We start from the raw sequence: 23,272 nt of genomic DNA on the forward strand, positions 1-23,272 counted from the left end.
TGGTGGTTGGTGATGGTTTGCCACAATACTCACAATGAGTATAATACAGAAGGAGGCAGGAGAACATAATATGAACTCTATTAATAGTCATAAAACATCAGAACCTCAAAGTCCTCAGGTTTCTAGAATTGGCTCGATGAGTATTTGTCTGTGGAACCTAAAGTACGGTCACCGGCATAAATAAGTGATGATTTTTGTACCTTGTCGCTTTAAATAGTTTGACAATTTCGTATGCCATTTCAGACACGACGTTAAAGTGACAAGGTACAGAAATCATCACTTGTTTATGCCGGTGACTGTACAGTCACTGATATTTTTTGACAAAAACTTATTTATTTAAATGTGGTTTTGATGTTCCAGGCGGGCGCTTCAAGAAGGAGGTGATCATCGATGGCCACAGCTACCTCCTGCTCATAAGGGACGAGGGGGGCTCCCCGGAGATGCAGGTAGACATTTGTTTAATCTTAGCGGGTAGGATTATCCGTACCCACTCGGGATTCGATTCAAGCCTTCCTCAAGTCAGTGAGACGTAAACCTGGAGATAAAGTAGCCTGTCCTAAGGATTAAAGCTAATAATGCAACGCTAAATCCATCAGCTGGATTTAATTTGTATTTACAATGGGATGTAGATATTAGTTTGAAGCATCAACTGTTTTTTAACTAACTAACTAACGCACCTAGCGTTTTCACATTTTCCAATCCGTTATCGGATGTAAGATTGATTTTTGCCTTTGACATCTTTCTTACATTCGGATCGGATGATGCGAAATTTGCGAAAATACTCTCAGGAGACATCTAAGAAATAGAAATCATGTATTCGTGACAAGTGACAACAGAAATTATTTACACATAACACAAAAAGATAGGTACATACATAATAAATTGCCACGAAATGGTCCCGACTCAGCATGGTGTTAGCCTGGGAGGGCCAACGCTGATCTTCCGTCGGGGCCATTGCGAATCCCTAAACAGGACAACATACATACTGTGGCTTTCATAGTTAACTTTATCATTTCGCTGGCATTAAAGGGCTTTGTGCTGAGCAAACAGTCCCAAACGTGGAGCTGAATGCCACGTCTTCATAATGCCTGAAAGGGTGACCCCACTACCTGTGCGTTTTCACTGTCATGTTGTATCCGTCATTTTTAACTGACCCGGGTATTGAAACTACATAAAAAAAATGGTGGTGTCCCTCCGCGCGGAAGACGTGAAACTTTGTAATGTGGAAATGAAAATAGGAAGGGATATTTCAAAAATCGGTTAGCAACCCTGAGCGTCAAAGTTTCACTTCAAAAATAAGTGCGTCTCGCTTCTCGATTTGTGTTATATCTACATCATGTCGCCCCCCTGAGTACGAAGCTGGATCCGTCATGGATGTCATTTCTGATCAGAACCGATAGCATGGTCGCGCGGTAAACGTTAAAACATCAGGCCGTCCCTATCGCACTTATATACAAATAGTGCGAAAGGGACGACCAGCGGACCGATTTTTGAATCTCACGCGTTCGAATTCAGAAAATTGACACTGAAAATAATAAGCAAGTCACCGTTTTCAACCGGTATTTTAGTGACAAAATCCCGTATGCGAGATTCAAAAATCGCCCTCCTGATATTATAATTATCATTTATCACGCGATCATGTTTGCCTACCAGGGGCAGGGCCCAGCTGGGGAAGTACTTACTTATACTTGTAGAAAACCGAAGATTGCGAGACATAATGCCTAAATGGTGACCCATTAATAATATATACCCATACATAATTGCTATCAATGTGCGTCTGCATTATGATTTTTCAGTAGTTATGATAACATTATGTAGATGCTGCTATTCTACTAATGATGATGCTTACATATAACATCATCATTAGTAGAATAATACATTAACAATGACATTTCGATAACGTGTGCGTATCTTACCTACTTTCTGTACATCTTGACGTATGATGCAGTCTCAGGTCAGTTTCAAGCTCATGTTATGGTCCTGTCCGTTATTTTCGTGCCGTGTCAGAGTGGAATGGAACCGCGTCACAGGACGCTATCGATTTGTGCTATAAAAAGCGCGAGCCGTACTTTAATAGCCCGCTTTACGACGCGTGTCGTTTTTACAATCGACTTGTGGCACTTATGTTCGACGTTTTTATATGTTTACCAGTGGTTAACATGCCGTTAGAGGAGAAGGAAGTTGTTGAATGTCAATAGAGCAAGGACACATGAAAATTTAACTGTTTTCCACTTTTTGATGGTTTTCCACGAGAGTGACCAAATGTCTGTGTTAGGCCTCATTTAGACGGCGTGCGAACTCGCATGCGATTTTAGTTACATTGCGGGCTGTTTAGTTACATACAGTATTGCACAGCCGTCGATACCGCAGTGTCATAAAACTCGCATGCGATTTCTCGAGTTCTCTAAATAGGCCCTTATAGTGGCAACGTCGTAACGAAGTAACGAACAAAGAAATGTTTAGTTTACTTTATCTCTAAAACTAGGGTAATCCAGCCAAGTTTATAAAACATTTATTTAATTAGTCTTTGAATATGATCTCCGAGATCTTTTTTCAATATGATCAAGAATATAATTATAAAGGTAACAATTTCAACAATTTGTTCGATTTGCTCGTGAGCACGTTGTATAGTCGTTCGCTTTATATTATCTAGATTTTACATGTTTTCTTTCCTTGGAACATCACGTTAAAGTCGGAAATGTAACTTCATGAATCAACATCACGAAATAGACTCAATTAATTATTTTGCACACAGAGTAATGAGGTTATTGCCCATTCTGGCCTAAAGAAAGCATGATTACGAAGTTAAACCTAGGGATTCTAAGCAAATCTATATGAAAACAAAAGTCTAGACTAGTAAGAAGAGTTCGAAAAGTCGGTAAAGGTGACCTGGTGTTGATCTTCGCCTTTGGCCTTTGCAGAGATACTTAGCTCTTATTGTTCAAACTTGTTTATTGTTTATTATGTAGTTTGGTTTACATCGGTTTTTGACAGCATTGTAACTAGATCTTTACAAGATATCTGAGTAAACAAGTATCTAATGAATTAATGGATCTTTTGCAATATTATCGTTGTAACTTTGTGCATAAGTTGTAAGTACGTATCAGATCAAAAACATCATCATCCTCCTTGCGTTATCCCGGCATTTGCCACGGTCCATGGGAGCCTGGGGTCCGCTTTGACAACTATCAAATCAAAAACATTGTGCATTTAATGTTGGATTATGTCAGAAATTGAAGCTGATTGTATTTTTACCAAGTTACATACAAAAATACAATCTCAGAGCATTAAATACTTATTTCATAATTATATCCTGTGAATACAATACCTAGATCAAAAATATCTCTGCATAACTGGTCTGCGATGGAGTGTAAACTCTTTAGGAGTATTCCATTATTGTAAACCTCTTCTTGTAAATGCGGAAGGGTCCTGGATTCTGCTCAGACTACACCTTCACATAATCCGAAGCTTTATTGTCCATTAAAGGTATAGAACCAAAGTCAGAAATAAAAAAAATCTTGTTTACATACATACAATCACGCCTGTAACTGTATCCCATAAAGGGGTAGGCAGAACACATTAAACTACTAAAGCTTCAGTGCCACTCTTGGCAAATAAGGGGTTGAAAGAAAACGAAACTGTGACATTGCAGTGACAGGTTGCCAGCCTCTCGCCTACGCCACAATTTAACCCATATCCCATAGTCGCCTTCTACGACACCCACGGGAAGAAAGGGGGTGGTGAAATTCTTAACCCGTCACCAAAAATCTTGTTTGCTATATTTTATTTCCAACCGCTCCACAATATCTCACCCAAACACTCGATACACGAATTGACTGTAATGTAATGTAAGTGTAAATCAATAGTGTTGGAACACAAATCGATCGTATAATTACCCCACTACTTAACCCTCTGCTTGTCTATGACAAACAAATTGTTCAAAGCTAACAAGCTAATGTGAACTATAAGTATTTGCAGTTAGGTCGTTTTTCCTTTGGATTGGAGATATGCAATCTCAGCCCTATGCAAAGTGCGTTCACGTCAAATAGGTTAATATTTAAAAGGTTATTTCAACACAATTTTAGATGACTTTGTTGCAGAGTAGAAATATTTGTATAAACCAAAGAGGATCGAGTATTATAGAGAGTTACTGTCAAAGTAAAATGTGTAATCACAGTGCATAGACTGCCATTTCTCGACACAGGCTTAAAACTTTTGAACCTCAGTTTTGACAATTTGGCCCATATTCTTAGCTTGATATGTGTTAAAATGTCAAATATTTATAATATCGCCATCTAGCCGAGCGTCCCCCAAAGGTGTATCACCATCTAGGTCACCGTACCTTTTTCTGTATAGTTTTGAGGTACGTTTTTATCTCAGACTTTATCTGTCGATACACGGAGTTACATATGTCTTTGGTATAAACAAAACAGTGAAATTGGCTTCAATTTATTCTGAAATTCTGTACAAGAGTTAGATACCCGTCTGTGTGATTTATTTATATTTGACAATGAGAGGTAAATGACCAGATAATCCGTTGAATGTCTACTGTCCGTCAACGCTGTCATTAGACATAGACATGATCATGACATAAACTTGTCGTGAAAGTATAATTGTAGGAACATAGTCTACGATGCTGAAATTAGTCATCATCAGCGACATCTCTGGGATATAACTGTGAAAATCGAAGCTCGCGAGTTACGGGCATCCTTCTCTTTACATGTCCTACTCTCGTATATTGAACTTTATTCTATGTCATTTTTATAATAAGTCCCTGCGTGATTTTATTATAACATTATTCCTACATTACAACATCGACAAAATGTATACAACTTTTGGGTATAGGTAACCGTAAAGTGAGTAACGCCAATTCCAATTTACCGTCACTAAATTTGGCGCCCAACGTGGGCTCGAGAATCTGTGGGCGATTTAATGGAATTATTAAAACCTGCCTTTGACAGGTTGGTTCAAAATAGATTCAAGTTCAGGCGAAAATTTTAAATTAAATGTAATATTTTCAAAATATAACATATATCAAACAAATATGTTTTATTTTCACACTTAATCCCAAAATAAGATTACTAATAACATTAGTTCATTTTACCAAAACCTCACCTGTATACAATTATCCCTAATGGCACTTAGCTGTAATATAAACCCTTTTAGCCGATTCACATAAAGTGCTAGCATTGATTACTAAGCATTAGATGGTGTGGCTTTGCCTTCGGTGGCAAAATTGGTTTCGCCTCTCAATCTCAAAACGTATGGATTTTCTATTTGCAATATTCATATATTACCACATTACAAAGTAGGTCTGTAACTTGTATGTCTCGCGAACCCTCGTGGTTGCTCAATTATTCAAAAACGGAATCAACAAAAAAATTACAAACTGTCGAAGCTAGAGACGACGTTTACATCAGGGTAATGTAAATTAATAGTTATTTGTTATACAAGGGGGCAAAGTTGTATTTTAACGTCGAGTGTGGAATTGAAAAACGAGCAAGTGAAAGCATTCTATAGTTGAACCACGAGTGAAGCGAGTGGTTCGATAATAGAATCCTGAACTTGCGAGTTTTTTAAAACACGAGAAGTAAAATACATTTGCACCCGAGTGTAACTCAAAACTTTTCCCCTCACTATAGCGAGGAAACTACAACGCAAAAAATGCGTTTATCACTGCTTCCAGTAGTTTCACAGGTGGTAAATCATCTTTATTACTAGATTCACCTATTATTATCAATTTTAAAGCGGTTCATTTGACTTTATTCAAGGTCAAATTACTTTACCCACTATTGGATAAAATGCGTTTTTACCCGCTGCTATTAAAGGACAAAACACGTGTTTCCGAGCTAGTGAGGGGAAAAGTAAATTTTATCGCAGTTCATCTCGTTCGCACCGATGTGCCTAAAATTGAATGGAATAGAATATACTTTATTTAACATACAATTGGACGAATATAAGATAGATACAACGCAAACTAGATGCTAAATGAGATCCCACTCAGTATATTCCACGGCAAGCAGAGGCGCTGATTTTCAGTGGGTCCCTGACTTAATAAACTGAGCTAAGAACTAAAGTAAAACGAGTGACAGCACAAACATCAAACAGTCATTTTTGTGATAGAGAAGAAATGCTTTGGAGTTTATGCAGTTATGTTTATTGCCAACTTAGGTTAGTCGAGCAGCCACTCACAAAAAAAAGTTAAGTAATATTCCGGTCTGGCTCAGTCGGTAGTGACCCTGTCTGCTAAGCCGCGGTCCTGGGTTCGAATCCCGGTAAGGGCATTTATTTGTGTGATGAGCACAGATATTTGTTCCTGAGTCATGGATGTTTTCTATGTATATAAGTATGTATTTATCTATTTAAGTATGTATATCGTCGCTTAGCATCCATAATACAAGCTTTGCTTAGTTTGGGGCTAAGTTGATCTGTGTAAGGTGTCCCCAATATTTATTTATTTATTTATTCTTTGTCGAAGCTGTAGAATACTTAAAGGAGACACTTCGCGCTTGCTCTGACAAACACTAAATCATGTGTCAAGTTGTAAAATTTGGGCGCAAGCCTTATTGACTTTCACATTTTACTCAATGGGGTGTAAGGTGAAATACCCTATAATGGACGGTGATGCCATTATGCACAAAAAAACACAAATCCTTAAAAATAAGTATCTAAAATTAGTTTCTAAAAACTGACGGCTATGTACCATAAACTAGAGTTGTAGAGCTGTTTCATTTTTAAGTTTCAATTAATTCGGTTATTTCTGAAGGATTTGGCGACAAGATAAAATTCATCAGTTTACTGAAAAAAATATCAAGACGAATTCTTAGTAATGTTGCTAAGAGAGTTGAGTTCATGTATAAAATAATAAAAAAATAATACTCGGTGTAAACTTGAATGTGTTTTACTTACTGCATTAAGCATGAGATAAGGTATAAAACATACTAGTTTGTTGCTCCAAAGATATAAAGAAATGGCGTTATTTTGCGAGTGTCCATTACTGGAATCGAAAAACTGCCTACCTCCTATGATGGACAAGGAACAATTTACAAAACCAAAATTTACAAGAAACAATCCTATGTTAAAATAACTCAAACTAATTGTATTTATGATATATAAAATTGACTCATTGAGTATCAGTTGGCTTTAAAAGTAAAATTTTAAACTTATTTCACTGTCCATAATGGGGGATCCATTACTGGAGAACTGCCGTCCATAAATGGAGAAAAAACACCTAGTTTTAATTTGTTTAGTATTAAGAAACTAATAGGAGTATCCATTCTGCAATACGCTTCAAATGTAAAAGAAGGATAGGACATTCAAGATTTAACACGCTTAGCGGTGGAATTTTTACATTTATGAGTGAAATATCAAAAACAGGCGAAAATCTTTCTTAAACTGTCCATGATTGGGTCCGTTACCTTACAGTCTAGAGGGATGCCATCTATAGTGACCAGTGTTGCTATCTAAAGACAGAAATAGAAGGGCCTCGGTCAAATCCGTGACGTCATCACATTAGACTGACCTAGCCCGTTACTAAATATAGACAATGCGTGCCCTGGGTATATAAACAGTTAAATGTCAACTCAGGGTAAAGAAAGGTTTATTGAAGAAATTCAGTCGACAGATATCCACACATAGGACTTCATCACTGCATGTTTCTCTTGTTTTCAAGATCAGGTTTATGAAAAATATAAAACTTTCTTTAAAAAAACGGTATTCTTATTAAATAAAAATAGTATCGCTTGGTATTCTGGCAATATGTATGGAAAATGTAGGCATACATTTAATAAAATTTTGAACTAAGTATATGCAACTAAATTTGGTTTAGAGCCTAGACTACCTTTGTTTTTCATGTTGATAAGTACCTACCTACGGTCTTATTGGAAACAAGACAATAAAATTAAAACCAAAACTATAAAACACGATCGGAAACATATCTTATGATTTTGTCTTTGAATTATTAACAAAAACTGAAAAAGCCCGGGGTCTGTAACGTCCAGTGTTGCCAGTTCGGAGATTTTTCTCCGATTTTCGGAGAATTTGAGCCTCTAGCGGAGAATTGACGGAGATCAGATACAATCGGAGAATTTCGGAGATTATGAAAAGGTCCCTAATTTTTTAAAGTTAAACCGCTCGGAAAACCTAAATGCATGAATTAAATATTTGAAATATTCTCAATGTTCTGTGCATTTCTGATATAAAAGCGTTAAGTAATAAAAAGTATGAATTCACTATAAACATTTTTTTTTGTTTATAGACGGTCAACCAAATCTTGGCAGTAAAAAAACCGGCAAATTAGAAAAATGTATCCTAAACATTGAAGGTGGAGGAATGGAATCATCGAGGAGCCATAACACTTAAATTGACCGTCTCGAAAGCCTGCTGGCGTCCACTACGTCCACGTTAATTCGTTTTCTGCATTTCTTATGAGACCGCGTCCATTAAAGCGGAGGCGGAATTGAGCCGCATCGAGTCACATTCAAAATGTATGAGAACTCGATGTGATACGGCTTGATTCCGCCTTAGGCCGGCAACAGACAGTCTTAGGCACGCCACAGACAGTCTGAAAAATTCATTATCTGAATTTGGATTTGTATGCAACCTGTCAGTTCAATTTGACAGATCTGTCAGTTTGAACTGACAGGTTTTACACTGTCTGTGGCCTGCCTTATGAAATCAGATCTAGTGCACGGATTTCCATACAATTCGAACTGTCCGTCTTTTTTTAAAATTATGTTTTTTTTTTTCAGATCGATCTGACAGATTGCTTTTAATCTGAATTTTCAATGCACTCGATCTGATTTCATAATATGATTTTTTAAGGTTATGAAATGAAGACTGTATGCAAACTGACAGTTCAAACGGATACTGACAGATCTGTCAGTGTCCGTCCGAACTGTGTCGAATAGAGTTCTCATACAATCGAATGCGATTCGACGCGTCGCTGATGGACGCTGTTTCATAAGAAATACAGAAATAGGCTTAGAAGGTGCGCTCACGGGTGACTTTTTTGTCGCGACCATGGGCTAGTATGAAAGTGCGCTCATGAAGCAACGCAACTTTTCATACAAATACGTAAGTCGCCGAGCAACTTTGTCGGCCGTGGGCGCGCACCCTTACGGGACCGGCCACCCAGGTGGTGTGGCGGCGGCGGGGCGCGCGCCGCGCCGCTTGGCGGCGCGCCTTACGTCCTTCCTATACAAAATGTACTGAGGAGACGCTTTTTGAATTACACTCAGGTGGCGTGGCGCGGACGTCCGTTGCGCGCCCCGAGACACGCGACGCTCTGGTGTGGCAAGTCACTAACAGATATGTTGTAAATAAATAAAAAAACAAATATTTTATTTAGCTCTGTCGGTGACGCTGACGGCTACAAACTGCGCAGCCATTAAATTAAAATGCGAGTACAAAGCTTTTGCGTGTAAAATGTAGTCGGTGAACCAAAATTTGGCACTAAAAATTGGCGGCATATTTGAAAGGTTAAAAAAGGGGCTCACCGGCCAATTGTCTTTATAAAACGCGTGCCGGTTAACCAAATGTTGGCACAAAAAAAGGCGCGTAATTCAATATGCCCATATTCTGGGTTGTTGAATCCACCAACGTTAAGGTTTCGAAAGGCACGCACTTTTTTCAGACCCCCCCCCCTCGTTAGAAAAAAACTGGTTCTTGTATGCGTTACGGAACATATGGGTTGCAAAGGTCTGGCGGAGAATTGGTTGACAATTCGGAGATTTTTGCGACCGACATCGGATAAAATCGTGGTTCACAGCTGGCAACACTGGTAACGTCTTTGTTACTCTAAGCTGATTGTTCCTATCCAAGAATTTTAACAAAAACAGACCTCGAGCCGAGGCTCGAGCAATACTCTTCAGAGCACAAAGACAATTTTATTAAATTCATGTCTACAGTGATTCTTCCCAGTTCACAATTACGCTTTTATTAGTCCCTTTATTCAATTAACCCAATTTATTTGGTTTCCTGGATCGAGATTCTACTAGCTCTCCAACCTCCAACACTTACAAAGTGTTGAATGAAACCAGATAAAGATTATATTCCCAACATAGTAATTAAGACTCCAAAGCAGGTTCTTAATGCTATTTATTTTACATAGCGTCACAGAAACAAAGTTCACTTGTTCTCGCGAGAGCTCCACTGACAGCCCGCCGTTCGAGTTGCCAACTTACAAAAATATATCAATCTTTGGGCAAAATTATGAGATATTTAACACTGCCTTACAATAATTATATGAATAATTTGTGAAGTTATGAAATTCTTAACAATTATAAACTCTTTCAATTAGAAATATTAATGAAGACGAAATGTAACGACACGTGTTAAATATTGTGAACCTGTGACTAGAAAGGAACAGTTATTATTAAATAATGCCTTCATCCCTTTGGAGATTTCACATTTAGGTAGGTACTTATTTATAAACTGTGTCTTCTATCGTTAGTCGATTACAGTTTTACTAGGCGAAGTAAACTTTTTGCAAAGATTTCAAAAGTAGGGATATTAATTAATCAAAATTCGGTTGTAATTTCCCTACTGTACGGACAATTTTTTTGACTCCCATATAATATTCTATGCCCTAACAAAGATATAAGGCAATAGCTTAATTTGGATTTTACTAAATAGAAGCATTTTCCCCTGCATTTTATCTTGAAACCTTTCAAGTGCCTGAATCTCAGGTCATTTCCCTTTTAATCCCCTATCCTACGAAACAAAAGCCTGGAATCCTGGATCTCGGTCACCGCATTGTGCAGAGTGCATCGGTGCAAGTATTTGCTAACTTTTTAAACTGCTCTTAATTGCTCTGGCAACACTGAGAGTTTTGCAATATACGGATGTTTGCATTCGAATCGATAGGGGTTAAATATCTCCTGATGTAGGTGCATTCTGTACAAAAATTTGGTATATAAAATTAATCTTTATCTCAGTAGCCTCTGTTATAGAAATATATTTTAGAAAGTATAATATTACGTAAGTTTTCCAGGCTAGATTCATTCTCCACGTCTACCTTTTTATTGTGTTTGTCATAAAAAATAAAATGGTAGCTCGCTCCTAAAAAGTTTTGAGGGTGGCTAGCAAAACTTTTTAGGAGCGAGGAGTATTATTTTTATAAACTTTTAGTAGGTATACTAAAAGTTTATAAAAATAATACAACACAGAAATTCAATAATGTTGTTACTCTTGTTAGAACTTTAAGTATAAAATAAACATCAGTGCGGTGACATACAATACACAGTCATCAGCTACAAAAGCTGCTAGGGTATCAAATATGTATAGTATATAAAAATAATTTCAATCATTAAAACTTGTTACGATTCGCCATTTAACAATTTGGAAACAACATGAAACGAAGCCAATTCTACTCGAACGATTACATCCAACACATCCAAATGTCACTAATGCATACCATGCTGTATTCAGCGATCCTGAATGTCAGCATGAATGTCAGCAGATTGTCGCATAATAAACTTACTGGCAACACATAGCCGTTTAAAAAAAAAGTAATAATGTCTATAGAAAGTCATAGTAGATACGCCCTTTTGGAGCTGGGGTTGTGTAACTATGGGGCTTTGGAACGTCCTGCCAGCATCCGTCGTTTCATACAGGAGCAACAACAAAACTTTCACATGAAAAAGCTCTTATACCGTTCGTATAGAGTCTATTTTGGATAAGAATGTGTGATAGTTATGTTGGCAGGCTTGTAATTGCTGGGAGGCTACGACCTATTTCGAAATAGTGGTGCTTTTTTAATCTGTGGTGCAATTTCCGTCACTTTTCAGGTTATGTTTTGAAACTTGCGGCTATCTATTGTGTGAAAATTGTTAAAGTAGGCGTTACACTTACCTAAACTACTTAAATTTCACTGTTATATCGTGTATTAAATTCTTATTCAAACTTCTGTCCACCCTAGACCCGAAAGTAGGTGTTTTATTTTTAAAGGAAATAATTGTTTACTAAATAAAAGCAGGTAGGTATCTGATTACAAAAATCAGGGTAATTTAAGTTTTATCATTTAAATCAAAATTTAGTTCATTTAATTTCAAACAAAAAAATTAATAGTTTAAAAAACACTATAAAACACGCTTTTATAAATGCACGTAAAAGCCAAAAATAAATTATGGATCGTTCAAGTTGTCTCTATTTGTGAGCTGAAGTTTAAAAACTATGTGCTTTTAATTATAATATTTCATTGTAAAAGCGTGGGGCGCTGGAACAGGAAAGACTTTCTTGTAAACAAATACTAATCCGAACTTCCTGGCGAATGAAGTTGCATAAGAACATAACGTTTACATATGCCGCCTAAGGGTTACCAAAAGCCCCCGAGGCCCCCTTTTCTTTACTCTTAAGGATCACAAGAAAAAAAAATTTTTTTTTTCGTGGGGAATGCGTTTACGCATACCGCCGGGTCTGAGGTGGTGGGCGACCCGGTCGGTTATGTGGGGGTCGAGGCTGTAAAGAGTCCCCCCTACCCACTAAACCCCACGGTGTCCTCTCACCGCTTTGTGTGCGGGGTCCCGGGAAGCTGTAAAGTGCATCCGCGGCCCCGCAGCGGCCATCCTGGATCAGAATCCCTCGCTGGTCGGGCCATGAGCCGACCGGTCCTCACTGTGGGAGCGCTTCCTGGACACAAGGGTCGCACTCTCCAACTCGAGAGCCAGCGTATTGGGCGGGGGCGCTCTAATGCATCCCTCGCCCGCTGGCTGTCTTTAGGGTGGCAGGTTCCGCTCGTGAGCGGCACGTCTGCGACCTATGCATCACAAGAAAACCTTAACCCAACTTATTTTAAATACAACGTTGATCTTTCTTTTATGCGGGGGCTTCGCCCCCCGAGCCCCCCTTTGTTTGCTCTGAAAGGTCACAAGAAAACGCTATCCAAACTTATTTTAAATACAACGTTGATCTTTCTTTTATGCGGGGGGCTTCGCCCCACGAGCCCCCCTTTGTTTGCTCTGAAAGGTCACAAGAAAACGCTAACCCAACTTATTTTAAATACAACGTTGATCTTTCTTTTATGCGGGGGGCTTCGCCCCCCCGAGCCCCCCTTTGTTTGCTCTGAAAGGTCACAAGAAAACGCTAACCCAACTGATCTTAAATACTACGTTGATCTTTCTTTCAGGCGGGGGGCTTCGCCCCCCGAGCCCCCCTTTGTTTGCTCTTAAAGGTCACAAGAAAACGCTAACCCAACTTATTCTAAATACTACGTTGATCTTTCTTTCATGCGGGGGGCTTCGCCCCCGAGCCCCCTTTGTGTGCTCTGAAAGGTCACAAGAAAACGCTATCCCAACTTATTTTAAATACTACGTTAATCTTTCTTTTATGCGGGGGGCTTCGCCCCCCGAGCCCCCCTTTGTTTGCTCTTAAAGGTCACAAGAAAACGCTAACCCAACTTATTTTAAATACAACGTTGATCTTTCTTTTATGCGGGGGGCTTCGCCCCCCGAGCCCCCCTTTGTTTGCTCTGAAAGGTCACAAGAAAACGCTAACCCAACTTATTTTAAATACAACGTTGATCTTTCTTTTATGCGGTGGGGTTCGCCCCCCGAGCCCCCTTTGTTTGCTCTGAAAGGTCACAAGAAAACGCTATCCCAACTTATTTTAAATACTACGTTAATCTTTCTTTTATGCGGGGGCTTCGCCCCCGAGCCCCCTTTGTTTGCTCTTAAAGGTCACAAGAAAACGCTAACCCAACTTATCTTAAATACTACGTTGATCTTTCTTTCATGCGGGGGCTTCGCCCCCGAGCCCCCTTTGTTTGCTCTTAAAGGTCACAAGAAAACGCTAACCCAACTTATCTTACTACGTTGATCTTTCTTTCATGCGGGGGGCTTCGCCCCCCGAGCCACCCTTTGTTTGCTCTTAAAGGTCACAAGAAAACGCTAACCCAACTTATTTTAAATACAACGTTGATCTTTCTTTTATGCGGGGGGCTTCGCCCCCCGAGCCCCCTTTGTTTGCTCTGAAAGGTCACAAGAAAACGCTATCCCAACTTATTTTAAATACTACGTTAATCTTTCTTTTATGCGGGGGCTTCGCCCCCGAGCCCCCTTTGTTTGCTCTTAAAGGTCACAAGAAAACGCTAACCCAACTTATTCTAAATACTACGTTGATCTTTCTTTCATGCGGGGGCTTCGCCCCCGAGCCCCCTTTTCTTTGCTCTTAAGGATCACAAGAAATCCTTAACCCAACTTATTTTAAATACAACGTTTATCTTTCTTTCTTGCGGGGGGCTTCGCCCCCCGAGCCCCCCTTTGTTTGCTCTGAAAGGTCACAAGAAAACGCTAACCCAATTTATTTTAAAATACAACGTTGATCTTTCTTTTATGCGGGGGGCTTCGCCCCCGAGCCCCCCTTTGTTTGCTCTGAAATGTCACAAGAAAACGCTAACCCAACTTATCTTAAATACAACGTTGATCTTTCTTTTATGCGGGGGGCTTCGCCCCCCGAGTCCCCCTTTGTTTGCTCTTAAAGGTCACAAGAAAACGCTAACCCAACTTATTCTAAATACTTCGTTGATCTTTTTTACATGCGAGGGGCTTCGCCCCCCGTGGCCCCCTTTTCTTTACTCTTAAGGATCACAAGAAAACCTTAACCCAACTTATTTTAAATACAACGTTGATCTTTCTTTTATGAGGGGGGCCTCGCCACCCGAGCCCCCCTTTGTTTGCTCTGAAAGGTCACAAGAAAACGCTATCCCAACTTATTTTAAATACTACGTTAATCTTTCTTTTATGCGGGGGCTTCGCCCCCCGAGCCCCCTTTGTTTGCTCTTAAAGGTCACAAGAAAACGCTAACCCAACTTATCTTAAATACTACGTTGATCTTTCTTTCATGCGGGGGGCTTCGCCCCCCGAGCCCCCCTTTGTTTGCTCTTAAAGGTCACAAGAAAACCTTAACCCAACTTATTTTAAATACAACGTTGATATTTCTTTTATGCGGGGGCTTCGCCCCCCGAGCCCCCCTTTGTTTGCTCTTAAAGGTCACAAGAAAACCTTAACCCAACTTATTTTAAATACAACGTTGATCTTTCTTTTATGCGGGGGCTTCGCCCCCCGAGCCCCCTTTGTTTGCTCTGAAATGTCACAAGAAAACGCTAACCCAACTGATCTTAAATACTACGTTGATCTTTCTTTCATGCGGGGGCTTCGCCCCCGAGCCCCCTTTGTTTGCTCTTAAAGGTCACAAGAAAACGCTAACCCAACTTATTCTAAATACTACGTTGATCTTTCTTTCATGCGGGGGGCTTCGCCACCCCGAGTCCCCCTTTTCTTTGCTCTTAAGGATCACAAGAAATCCTTAACCCAACTTATTTTAAATACAACGTTTATCTTTCTTTCTTGCGGGGGGCTTCGCCCCTCGAGCCCCCCTTTGTTTGCTCTGAAAGGTCACAAGAAAACGCTAACCTAACTTTTTTTAAATACTACGTTGATCTTTCTTTCATGCGGGGGCTTCGCCCCCCGAGCCCCCCTTTGTTTGCTCTTAAAGGTCACAAGAAAACGCTAACCCAACTTATTCTAAATACTACGTTAATCTTTCTTTTATGCGGGGGGCTTCGCCCCCCGAGCCCCCCTTTGTTTGCTCTTAAAGGTCACAAAAAAACGCTAACCCAACTGATCTTAAATACTACGTTGATCTTTCTTTCATGCGGGGCTTCGCCCCCCGAGCCCCCCTTTGTTTGCTCTTAAAGGTCACAAGAAAACGCTAACCCAACTTATTCTAAATACTACGTTGATCTTTCTTTCATGCGGGGGGCTTCGCCACCCCGAGTCCCCCTTTTCTTTGCTCTTAAGGATCACAAGAAATCCTTAACCCAACTTATTTTAAATACAACGTTTATCTTTCTTTCTTGCGGGGGGCTTCGCCCCTCGAGCCCCCCTTTGTTTGCTCTGAAAGGTCACAAGAAAACGCTAACCTAACTTTTTTTAAATACTACGTTGATCTTTCTTTCATGCGGGGGGCTTCGCCCCCCGAGCCCCCTTTGTTTGCTCTTAAAGGTCACAAGAAAACGCTAACCCAACTTATTCTAAATACTACGTTAATCTTTCTTTTATGCGGGGGCTTCGCCCCCGAGCCCCTTTGTTTGCTCTTAAAGGTCACAAAAAACGCTAACCCAACTGATCTTAAATACTACGTTGATCTTTCTTTCATGCGGGGGCTTCGCCCCCGAGCCCCCCTTTGTTTGCTCTTAAAGGTCACAAGAAAACGCTAACCCAACTTATTCTAAATACTACGTTGATCTTTCTTTCATGCGGGGGCTTCGCCCCCGAGCCCCCTTTTCTTTGCTCTTAAGGATCACAAGAAATCCTTAACCCAACTTATTTTAAATACAACGTTTATCTTTCTTTCTTGCGGGGGCTTCGCCCCCGAGCCCCCTTTGTTTGCTCTGAAAGGTCACAAGAAAACGCTAACCTAACTTTTTTTAAATACTACGTTGATCTTTCTTTCATGCTTCCCCCTCGAGCCCCCCCCCCCTTTTTCTGTTCTTATCTTCCGGCACCATCATCAGGCCTTGAAACCTAATCGTAGTCATAGTTCATTACAAGACTTTTCTAAGAAGCCCAAAAACAGCTATGATACGATGTTCCATCATGTAGTTCCAGTTCATATCTTCCGGCTCCATCATCAGACCTTGAAACCTAATCGTAGTCAAAGTTCATTACAAGACTTTTCTAAGAAGCCCAAAAACAGCTATGATACGATGTTCCATCATGTAGTTCCAGTTCATATCTTCCGGCTCCATCATCAGACCTTGAAACCTAATCGTAGTCAAAGTTCATTACAAGACTTTTCTAAGAAGCCCAAAAACAGCTATGACACGATGTTCCATCATGTAGTTCCAGCTCATATCTTCCGGCTCCATCATCAGACCTTAAAACCTAATTGTAGTCAAAGTTCATTACAAGACTTTCCTAAGAAGCCCAAAAACAGCTATGATACGATGTTCCATCATGTAGTTCCAGTTCATATCTTCCGGCTCCATCATCAGACCTTGAAACCTAATCGTAGTCAAAGTTCATTACAAAACTTTTCTAAGAAACCCAAAAACAGCTATGATACGATGTTCCATCATGTAGTTCCAGTTCATATCTTTCGGCTTCATCATCAGACCTTGAAACCTAATTGTAGTCAAAGTTCATTACAAGACTTTTCTAAGAAACCCAAAAACGGCTATGAAACGATGTTCCATCATGTAGTTCCAGTTCATATCTTCCGACTCCATCATCAGATCAGCTCAACAGTACCATATTATTGTATTGTCATCGGAACTACATATAGCTGCCAATTTTCATTACGCTACGATCCTTGGAAGATGGTTAAATTAGCCTCCGCAGATTCCATTACATAGTTAGTTACATACACGACGACCTAATAAAAGCGTGTTAAAAAAGTTCTAAAAGTTTCTAATGGGATGGCAACGCGCATGTGAAACTCTTTGAGTTGCAGGCGTCCATAGGTTACGGTGACCGCTTTCCATCAGGCGGACCGTATGCTTGTTTGCCACCGACGTAGTATAAAAAAATATTTGACTTCCTTCACTGCCAAAGTACTAGATCTGATTTAAAATGCACGCCTCCACTCAAAGGTCAGACGAGACGTCGAAACAAAAAGTTTCAACTCGTAAAACATAACTCTCCTCCCACACCCGGTCATTTGTTACTCCTTTTAAGTGTCCAGTACTTCTATATAAGAACAAAAGGTCTTTTTATAAACTTACGATGTTTGACTTTGAAATTGTACTGAGATAGGGCCTCTTTCTGAGTGTATCATGCACGAAAGCGAAATAGGAACATAAATTGAAAATAATAAAGTTAATTTCATGGAGTAGACACTTTTTTTTCAGTTTAAAAAATGAACTAGAATTATATATGAACTACTTATCAGCTCGTTATAGTTTTTAATTCCTTACAAAAGATTATCTAATATCTTATCTCATCTCTTCTCATCTTTTCTCTGGTCTCATCGTTTCTTAAGGCAAAAGTAGTAAAATTATTGACGAACATTGTCAAGTTAATTAAGCGAGGGAGTGAATAAAGAAGAGTATGTGCCCTTTGACATGAAGGATGTTTTTGTATCACGCACGCTCTGAACTAACATGTATTAATACGAGTATTTCTACATTATACATCAAAGTAACAACCCTTATATAAACGTCTATACATTCACGCAGGAAAGCGAAACAGAAACGAAGCAACGTAGACAGCTAATTTGTACGGCGGCCTATGAAATATAAATGAGCCCCCGACTTGACGGGGAAACTTTAATCAGCGAGTAGCTGTCACTGTCAAAATGATTGGTATTCTTGAATGTATTTACTTGAACTTTGGTTACAGAAGATATTTTAATATGTAGGAAACGAATTTAATCAAAACTTTATTACGAATTGTTCGGAATTGAGACTTTGTAATACAATATAAGATGGGTCATTGTACAAATAGGACTTAGTAGGTATCTCGGTTTTCACTGTGGTTGACTGGTAGAAAACGACATTAAGAATTAAATAAATAAATAATGTCCGAAGCTTCAAACCAATGTTGTAATTCACGTAGATGACGGGCTTGTTCATACACAAAATACTACCTTTACGGTTATTCAACAAAAAAAAGATTGTTCTTGTTTGTTATTTATCAGGAAGGGGTTTATTAATAAAGACCTATTTTCAGTTCAAATTGTTTTCCAACAAATAAAACAAGTAAAATTTTACATTGAAGATAAAAAATACAACTTTGAATCTTAGTACACAAATAACAGGTTCGGCCGTTAATTGCAGAATGGTATTATTCGAGGAAATTACATTTCCATGAATATTGAAGGCACTACACAGTGTCGTTACAGGGTTGGTAAAAGCTAGGTACCTGGTTTACAAGTATCCTTGTATACTATGATTTATTTATAATTACACTTATGGTAACAGTAAATTACATTTGAAGTGTGGCAACATTATTACGTTACCCTAAAAATACACGGGTTATTGGTAAAATAATATTATACTACTGGCAACACGGCGGTAGGTTCAATAAGTGGTGGGGATGATGGCAAGACGGGAGAGAGACACGACCGGCTCGTTCACTTGGGTCGAGGTGGTCGAACAGAGCACATCGTAAAAGATCTATCAAATAAGTGTATCTGTGAGTACCCCTTGTTGTGTAGATAATATTCAGAGTAGGATAATGGTGAAGCTCCACATTTCAGAAGTGTTAACGTACCACTTACCCACAATAGAAAATTGAGATTTATTTTGACATTAACAATAACGTACTTCATTCAATGAGTTTATGGTGAATAACAAGATGTAAGTTTTCTGGAGATTGTACTTACAAGCCATATTTGTAAGTACCTATTTAAAAATTAAGTGCGTGATGAACTTGCAGGTAGTTTTAAAACTCCAAAGTGAATAAAGTAGTTATTTACTAGTACGTCGTATTATTTTGTGTTTAAGATTTAATTTTATTGTAATGTGCAGTCCCTGTTGGTTTTAGTACCTAAGCGAATAATTGATTACCGGTTGTAAAATTCATTACAAATTTTTTTTTTTTGGTGAATTGTAGATCATGTAAACACATTTTGGATTATGAAAAATTTAAACTCGGATGACAGTGTAGCAAGAAGATAAAGTTTTAAATGATTATTCCAGTTAACGTTCTAGTGAGAATTTAAATTATTTTTCAGTGAATTTTGAAAACTTAAAGGGTTTTTGCAGTATTCATGTTGTGATTTCATTAAAAGTCGCGAGCGCACACAGGCTGCAGTGGTTGCCTAACATGTGACTGACGACGCGCGACAAACTTCTTGTGGGAAATTCGCCTGCGTTAATATTTAATTACGGTTGTATATCATGGGTTATTGTTACCATGAGCTAAAGATAATGGCTATTTTGATGAGATACATAAGAAATTTAAAATATTTTTATATACGGTCAACCCAATCCTGTCACAAAAAAAAAAAAGGTAAATTAAAAAAAATGCCGGGCTAACAACACTGGGTTTTAAATTGTTCGCGTTTGAGTTGTATCTTATTCGTGAACATATTTGTTTAAATTTACTAAGGAACTATAATAAATAATTTATAAATTTGACATTAATATTTTTTAGAAGAATTAATAGTAATTGCGATTTTGATAGAAAATCTTGAAATGGTTATTGAAAAATAGACAAACGGTTGTAATTCTTTGTTAGTCAAGTTTGACTAAAAATGAATACCGTGGCATGCATATTAAAGTTGCAGCAATGTGTAAATTTGGGGTATAATTATTGCGTCTGCGGCTGTTTGACGTAATTGTTGCTTTTTGGTCGTTTCATAGGGATACCATACTTTAGTCATAATCCGGTTGACAGACTATAAGTGTACATGTTAAGTAAAAAAAGGGTTTATTCTGTGTATTAGTCATGGAGCAGAGATGTGAGTTTCGTTGACATTCTCGTATTAGAAAATTGCACAATTTTATTATTATTTTTGGTAGGTACCACATATTTATGTATTTAGATATTGTTGAAAAATGTGAGTGCTGTGAATGATGCGAAAAAAAAAGCGTTGTTCGTTAAACTGAGGTTTATTTAACTTCATATATACATATTCTTGGATTGAATACAAGGGAATATAATATGTTTTTTTATCTTGGTAATGAAATGATTTGATTGAATTGAAAAAGGTAGAAATTAAAGTGTGATTCATGAAATAATAGAAAATGTGGAAACTAGCATCGACTGGTTTTGGGGATGACGATGTTTTTGTAGTTACATTTTTGTACGTATCTCAATTTGTCATACCCTACCGGGGTGCCATGTGACCTCTTTAGTATTGTAACATCTGCAAATGTACCATGGTTTGCAATAAACGATTGATTAATTGATGTTAAGGAAGTTGAGAATCAAGTGACATGGGCGTGCGTCTTAAACTTGATTATTGTTGACGTGAGCGTACGTCGTGGATGTTGAATATCATGTGAAGTGAGCGTACGTCTTAAACTTGATTATTGTTGACGTGAGCGTACGTCGTCGATTTTGAATATCAAGTGACGTGAGCGTACGTCTTAAACTTGACTTTTGTTGACGTGAGCGTACGTCATGGATGTTGAGAATCAAGTGACGTGAGCGTACGTCTTAAACTTGATTTTTGTTGACGTGAGCGTACGTCGTGGATGTTGAGAATCAAGTGACGTGAGCGGACGTCTTAAACTTGATTATTGTTGACGTGAGCGTACGTCATGGATGTTGAGAATCAAGTGACGTGAGCGTACGTCCTAAATTTGTTGTTGACGTGAGCGTACGTCATGGATGTTGAGAATCAAGTGACGTGAGCGGACGTCTTAAACTTGATTATTGTTGACGTGAGCGTACGTCATGGATGTTGAGAATCAAGTGACGTGAGCGGACGTCTTAAACTTGATTATTGTTGACGTGAGCGTACGTCATGGATGTTGAGAATCAAGTGACGTGAGCGTACGTCCTAAATTTGTTGTTGACGTGAGCGTACGTCATGGATGTTGAGAATCAAGTGACGTGAGCGGACGTCTTAAACTTGATTATTGTTGACGTGAGCGTACGTCATGGATGTTGAGAATCAAGTGACGTGAGCGTACGTCCTAAACTTGTTGTTGACGTGAGCGTACGTCATACATACATACATATAATCACGCTTGTATCCCATAAAGGGGTAGGCAGAGCATATGAACTACTAAGTTTCAGTGCCACTCTTGGCAATAAGGGGTTGAAAGAAATCCAAATTGTGACATTGCAGTGACAGGTTGCCAGCCTCTCGCCTACGCCACAATTTAACCCATATCCCACAGTCGCCTTCTACGACACCCACGGGAAGGAAGGGGGTGGTGAAATTCTTAACTCGTCACCACACGGGTGACGTACGTCATGGATGTTGAAAAGCAAGTTACGTAAGCGTACGTCATGGACGTTAAGAATTAAGTGACGTAAGCAAACGTCCAGGAAATTGAAAACTAAATGACGTGAGTGTACGTCTGATTTTCTGATTTTGTTGACGTGAGCGTACGTCTTATTTGATCCTGTGAGAACGTTTATAATGTTACGAAAATTAAGTGACGAGTGCTTACATTTTTTATTTGATGATTTAATCGAACGTAAAAGTATATATAATTAAATATCGAAATTACGAGGGAGTAAAACGTCTCAAGTGATATTTTTATTGACTTGCACATGCATAAGGACGTTTTTCAAAGTGAAGTTATACGCCATTGATTAAAAGAGATATTCAGTACGAATATGCGAGTGATAAATAAAGTGAAGAATTTAGTAGTTACCAGAACTGTCAGGTGATAACAGACACCGGGAGTATTTATATATATATACACGAGTCGAGTTAGTTGATATTGAAAGTAATAGTTCACAACAATTAGTACGATGGCCAAAAGTGTTTGGTTTTCTGTGAACAATAATAATATTGTGTAGCTTAGCTATCAAAACTGGATTTATTTTAGATTCCAACGATGAGGATTAACTGAAATCACAAAGTATGAGCTTTGTATGTAACTATGTAAAGAATGAGAAAAAAGTAATTTTGTAGCGAACATTTGTTCTCTTGAAAAGGTGTTTTGCTGAAAATTATTTGAAAACGACAAATAATTTTACGGTCAAAAGTTGGATTTGAACGTATGTACCAAACTAAGGTTGAGAAGCATACGGGTTTACCCAGTATAGCGATAATACTGTCATGTATCGTATACATAGATGTCAATGTATTAATGGACAATTAAACTACTTAGTCCACCTAGTTTTCGATTTTTTCGATGCAGTTATGAGTTAACGAGAAGTAAGTTTAGTTACTCAGATTTTTGATGACGCCGGAGTTCACGATCGTAGTAAAATGATGTGTATTTGTTGTGTATCACTGTTAGATACACGATTCTTTTTATAATACTTCGTTGGTATTTATGTATCCTATAGCTGTGTTGTTCAAAAAAAAAGTACTAGTACGCAACACGTAAGAATACATTCAAGTCACAAGTTAAATAGAAATTAATTTTGATCACTTCCGAATTCTATGAAAGCAAAGTTGGACAACAATTCTGGGTCATAGGACTCGTAGGTGCCTTGTTGCCTTTAATAAATGTAAAATTCTAATGAATGGTCAACTCAAGTATCTCACTGAAAGTATAGTGAAGTGATTAACAATGTGAGGTGTGCAATAAAGTGTATTGTATTGTATTTTACCTTTGTAGATGTAAGATGTGTGACAATGCGCACAAAGGGATATAGAATATTAATCGAATGGGGCAGAGTACGCCTACATCCAATAT

The 23,272-nt window shown here is 38.6% G+C and overlaps 1 protein-coding gene across 1 annotated transcript in view; it reads left to right on the top strand.

Annotated features, from left to right (window-relative positions):
* LOC125224995 (centaurin-gamma-1A-like) overlaps positions 1-23,272 on the top strand; it is a 126,491-nt gene that overhangs the window by 67,739 nt on the left and 35,480 nt on the right. The window contains 1 exon segment of the mRNA XM_048128513.1: positions 361-446. Within this exon segment, the coding sequence (XP_047984470.1) occupies positions 361-446 (86 nt within the window).

The sequence above is a fragment of the Leguminivora glycinivorella genome, chromosome 3 (assembly GCF_023078275.1).
Source record: "Leguminivora glycinivorella isolate SPB_JAAS2020 chromosome 3, LegGlyc_1.1, whole genome shotgun sequence".
Lineage (NCBI taxonomy): Eukaryota > Metazoa > Arthropoda > Insecta > Lepidoptera > Tortricidae > Leguminivora > Leguminivora glycinivorella.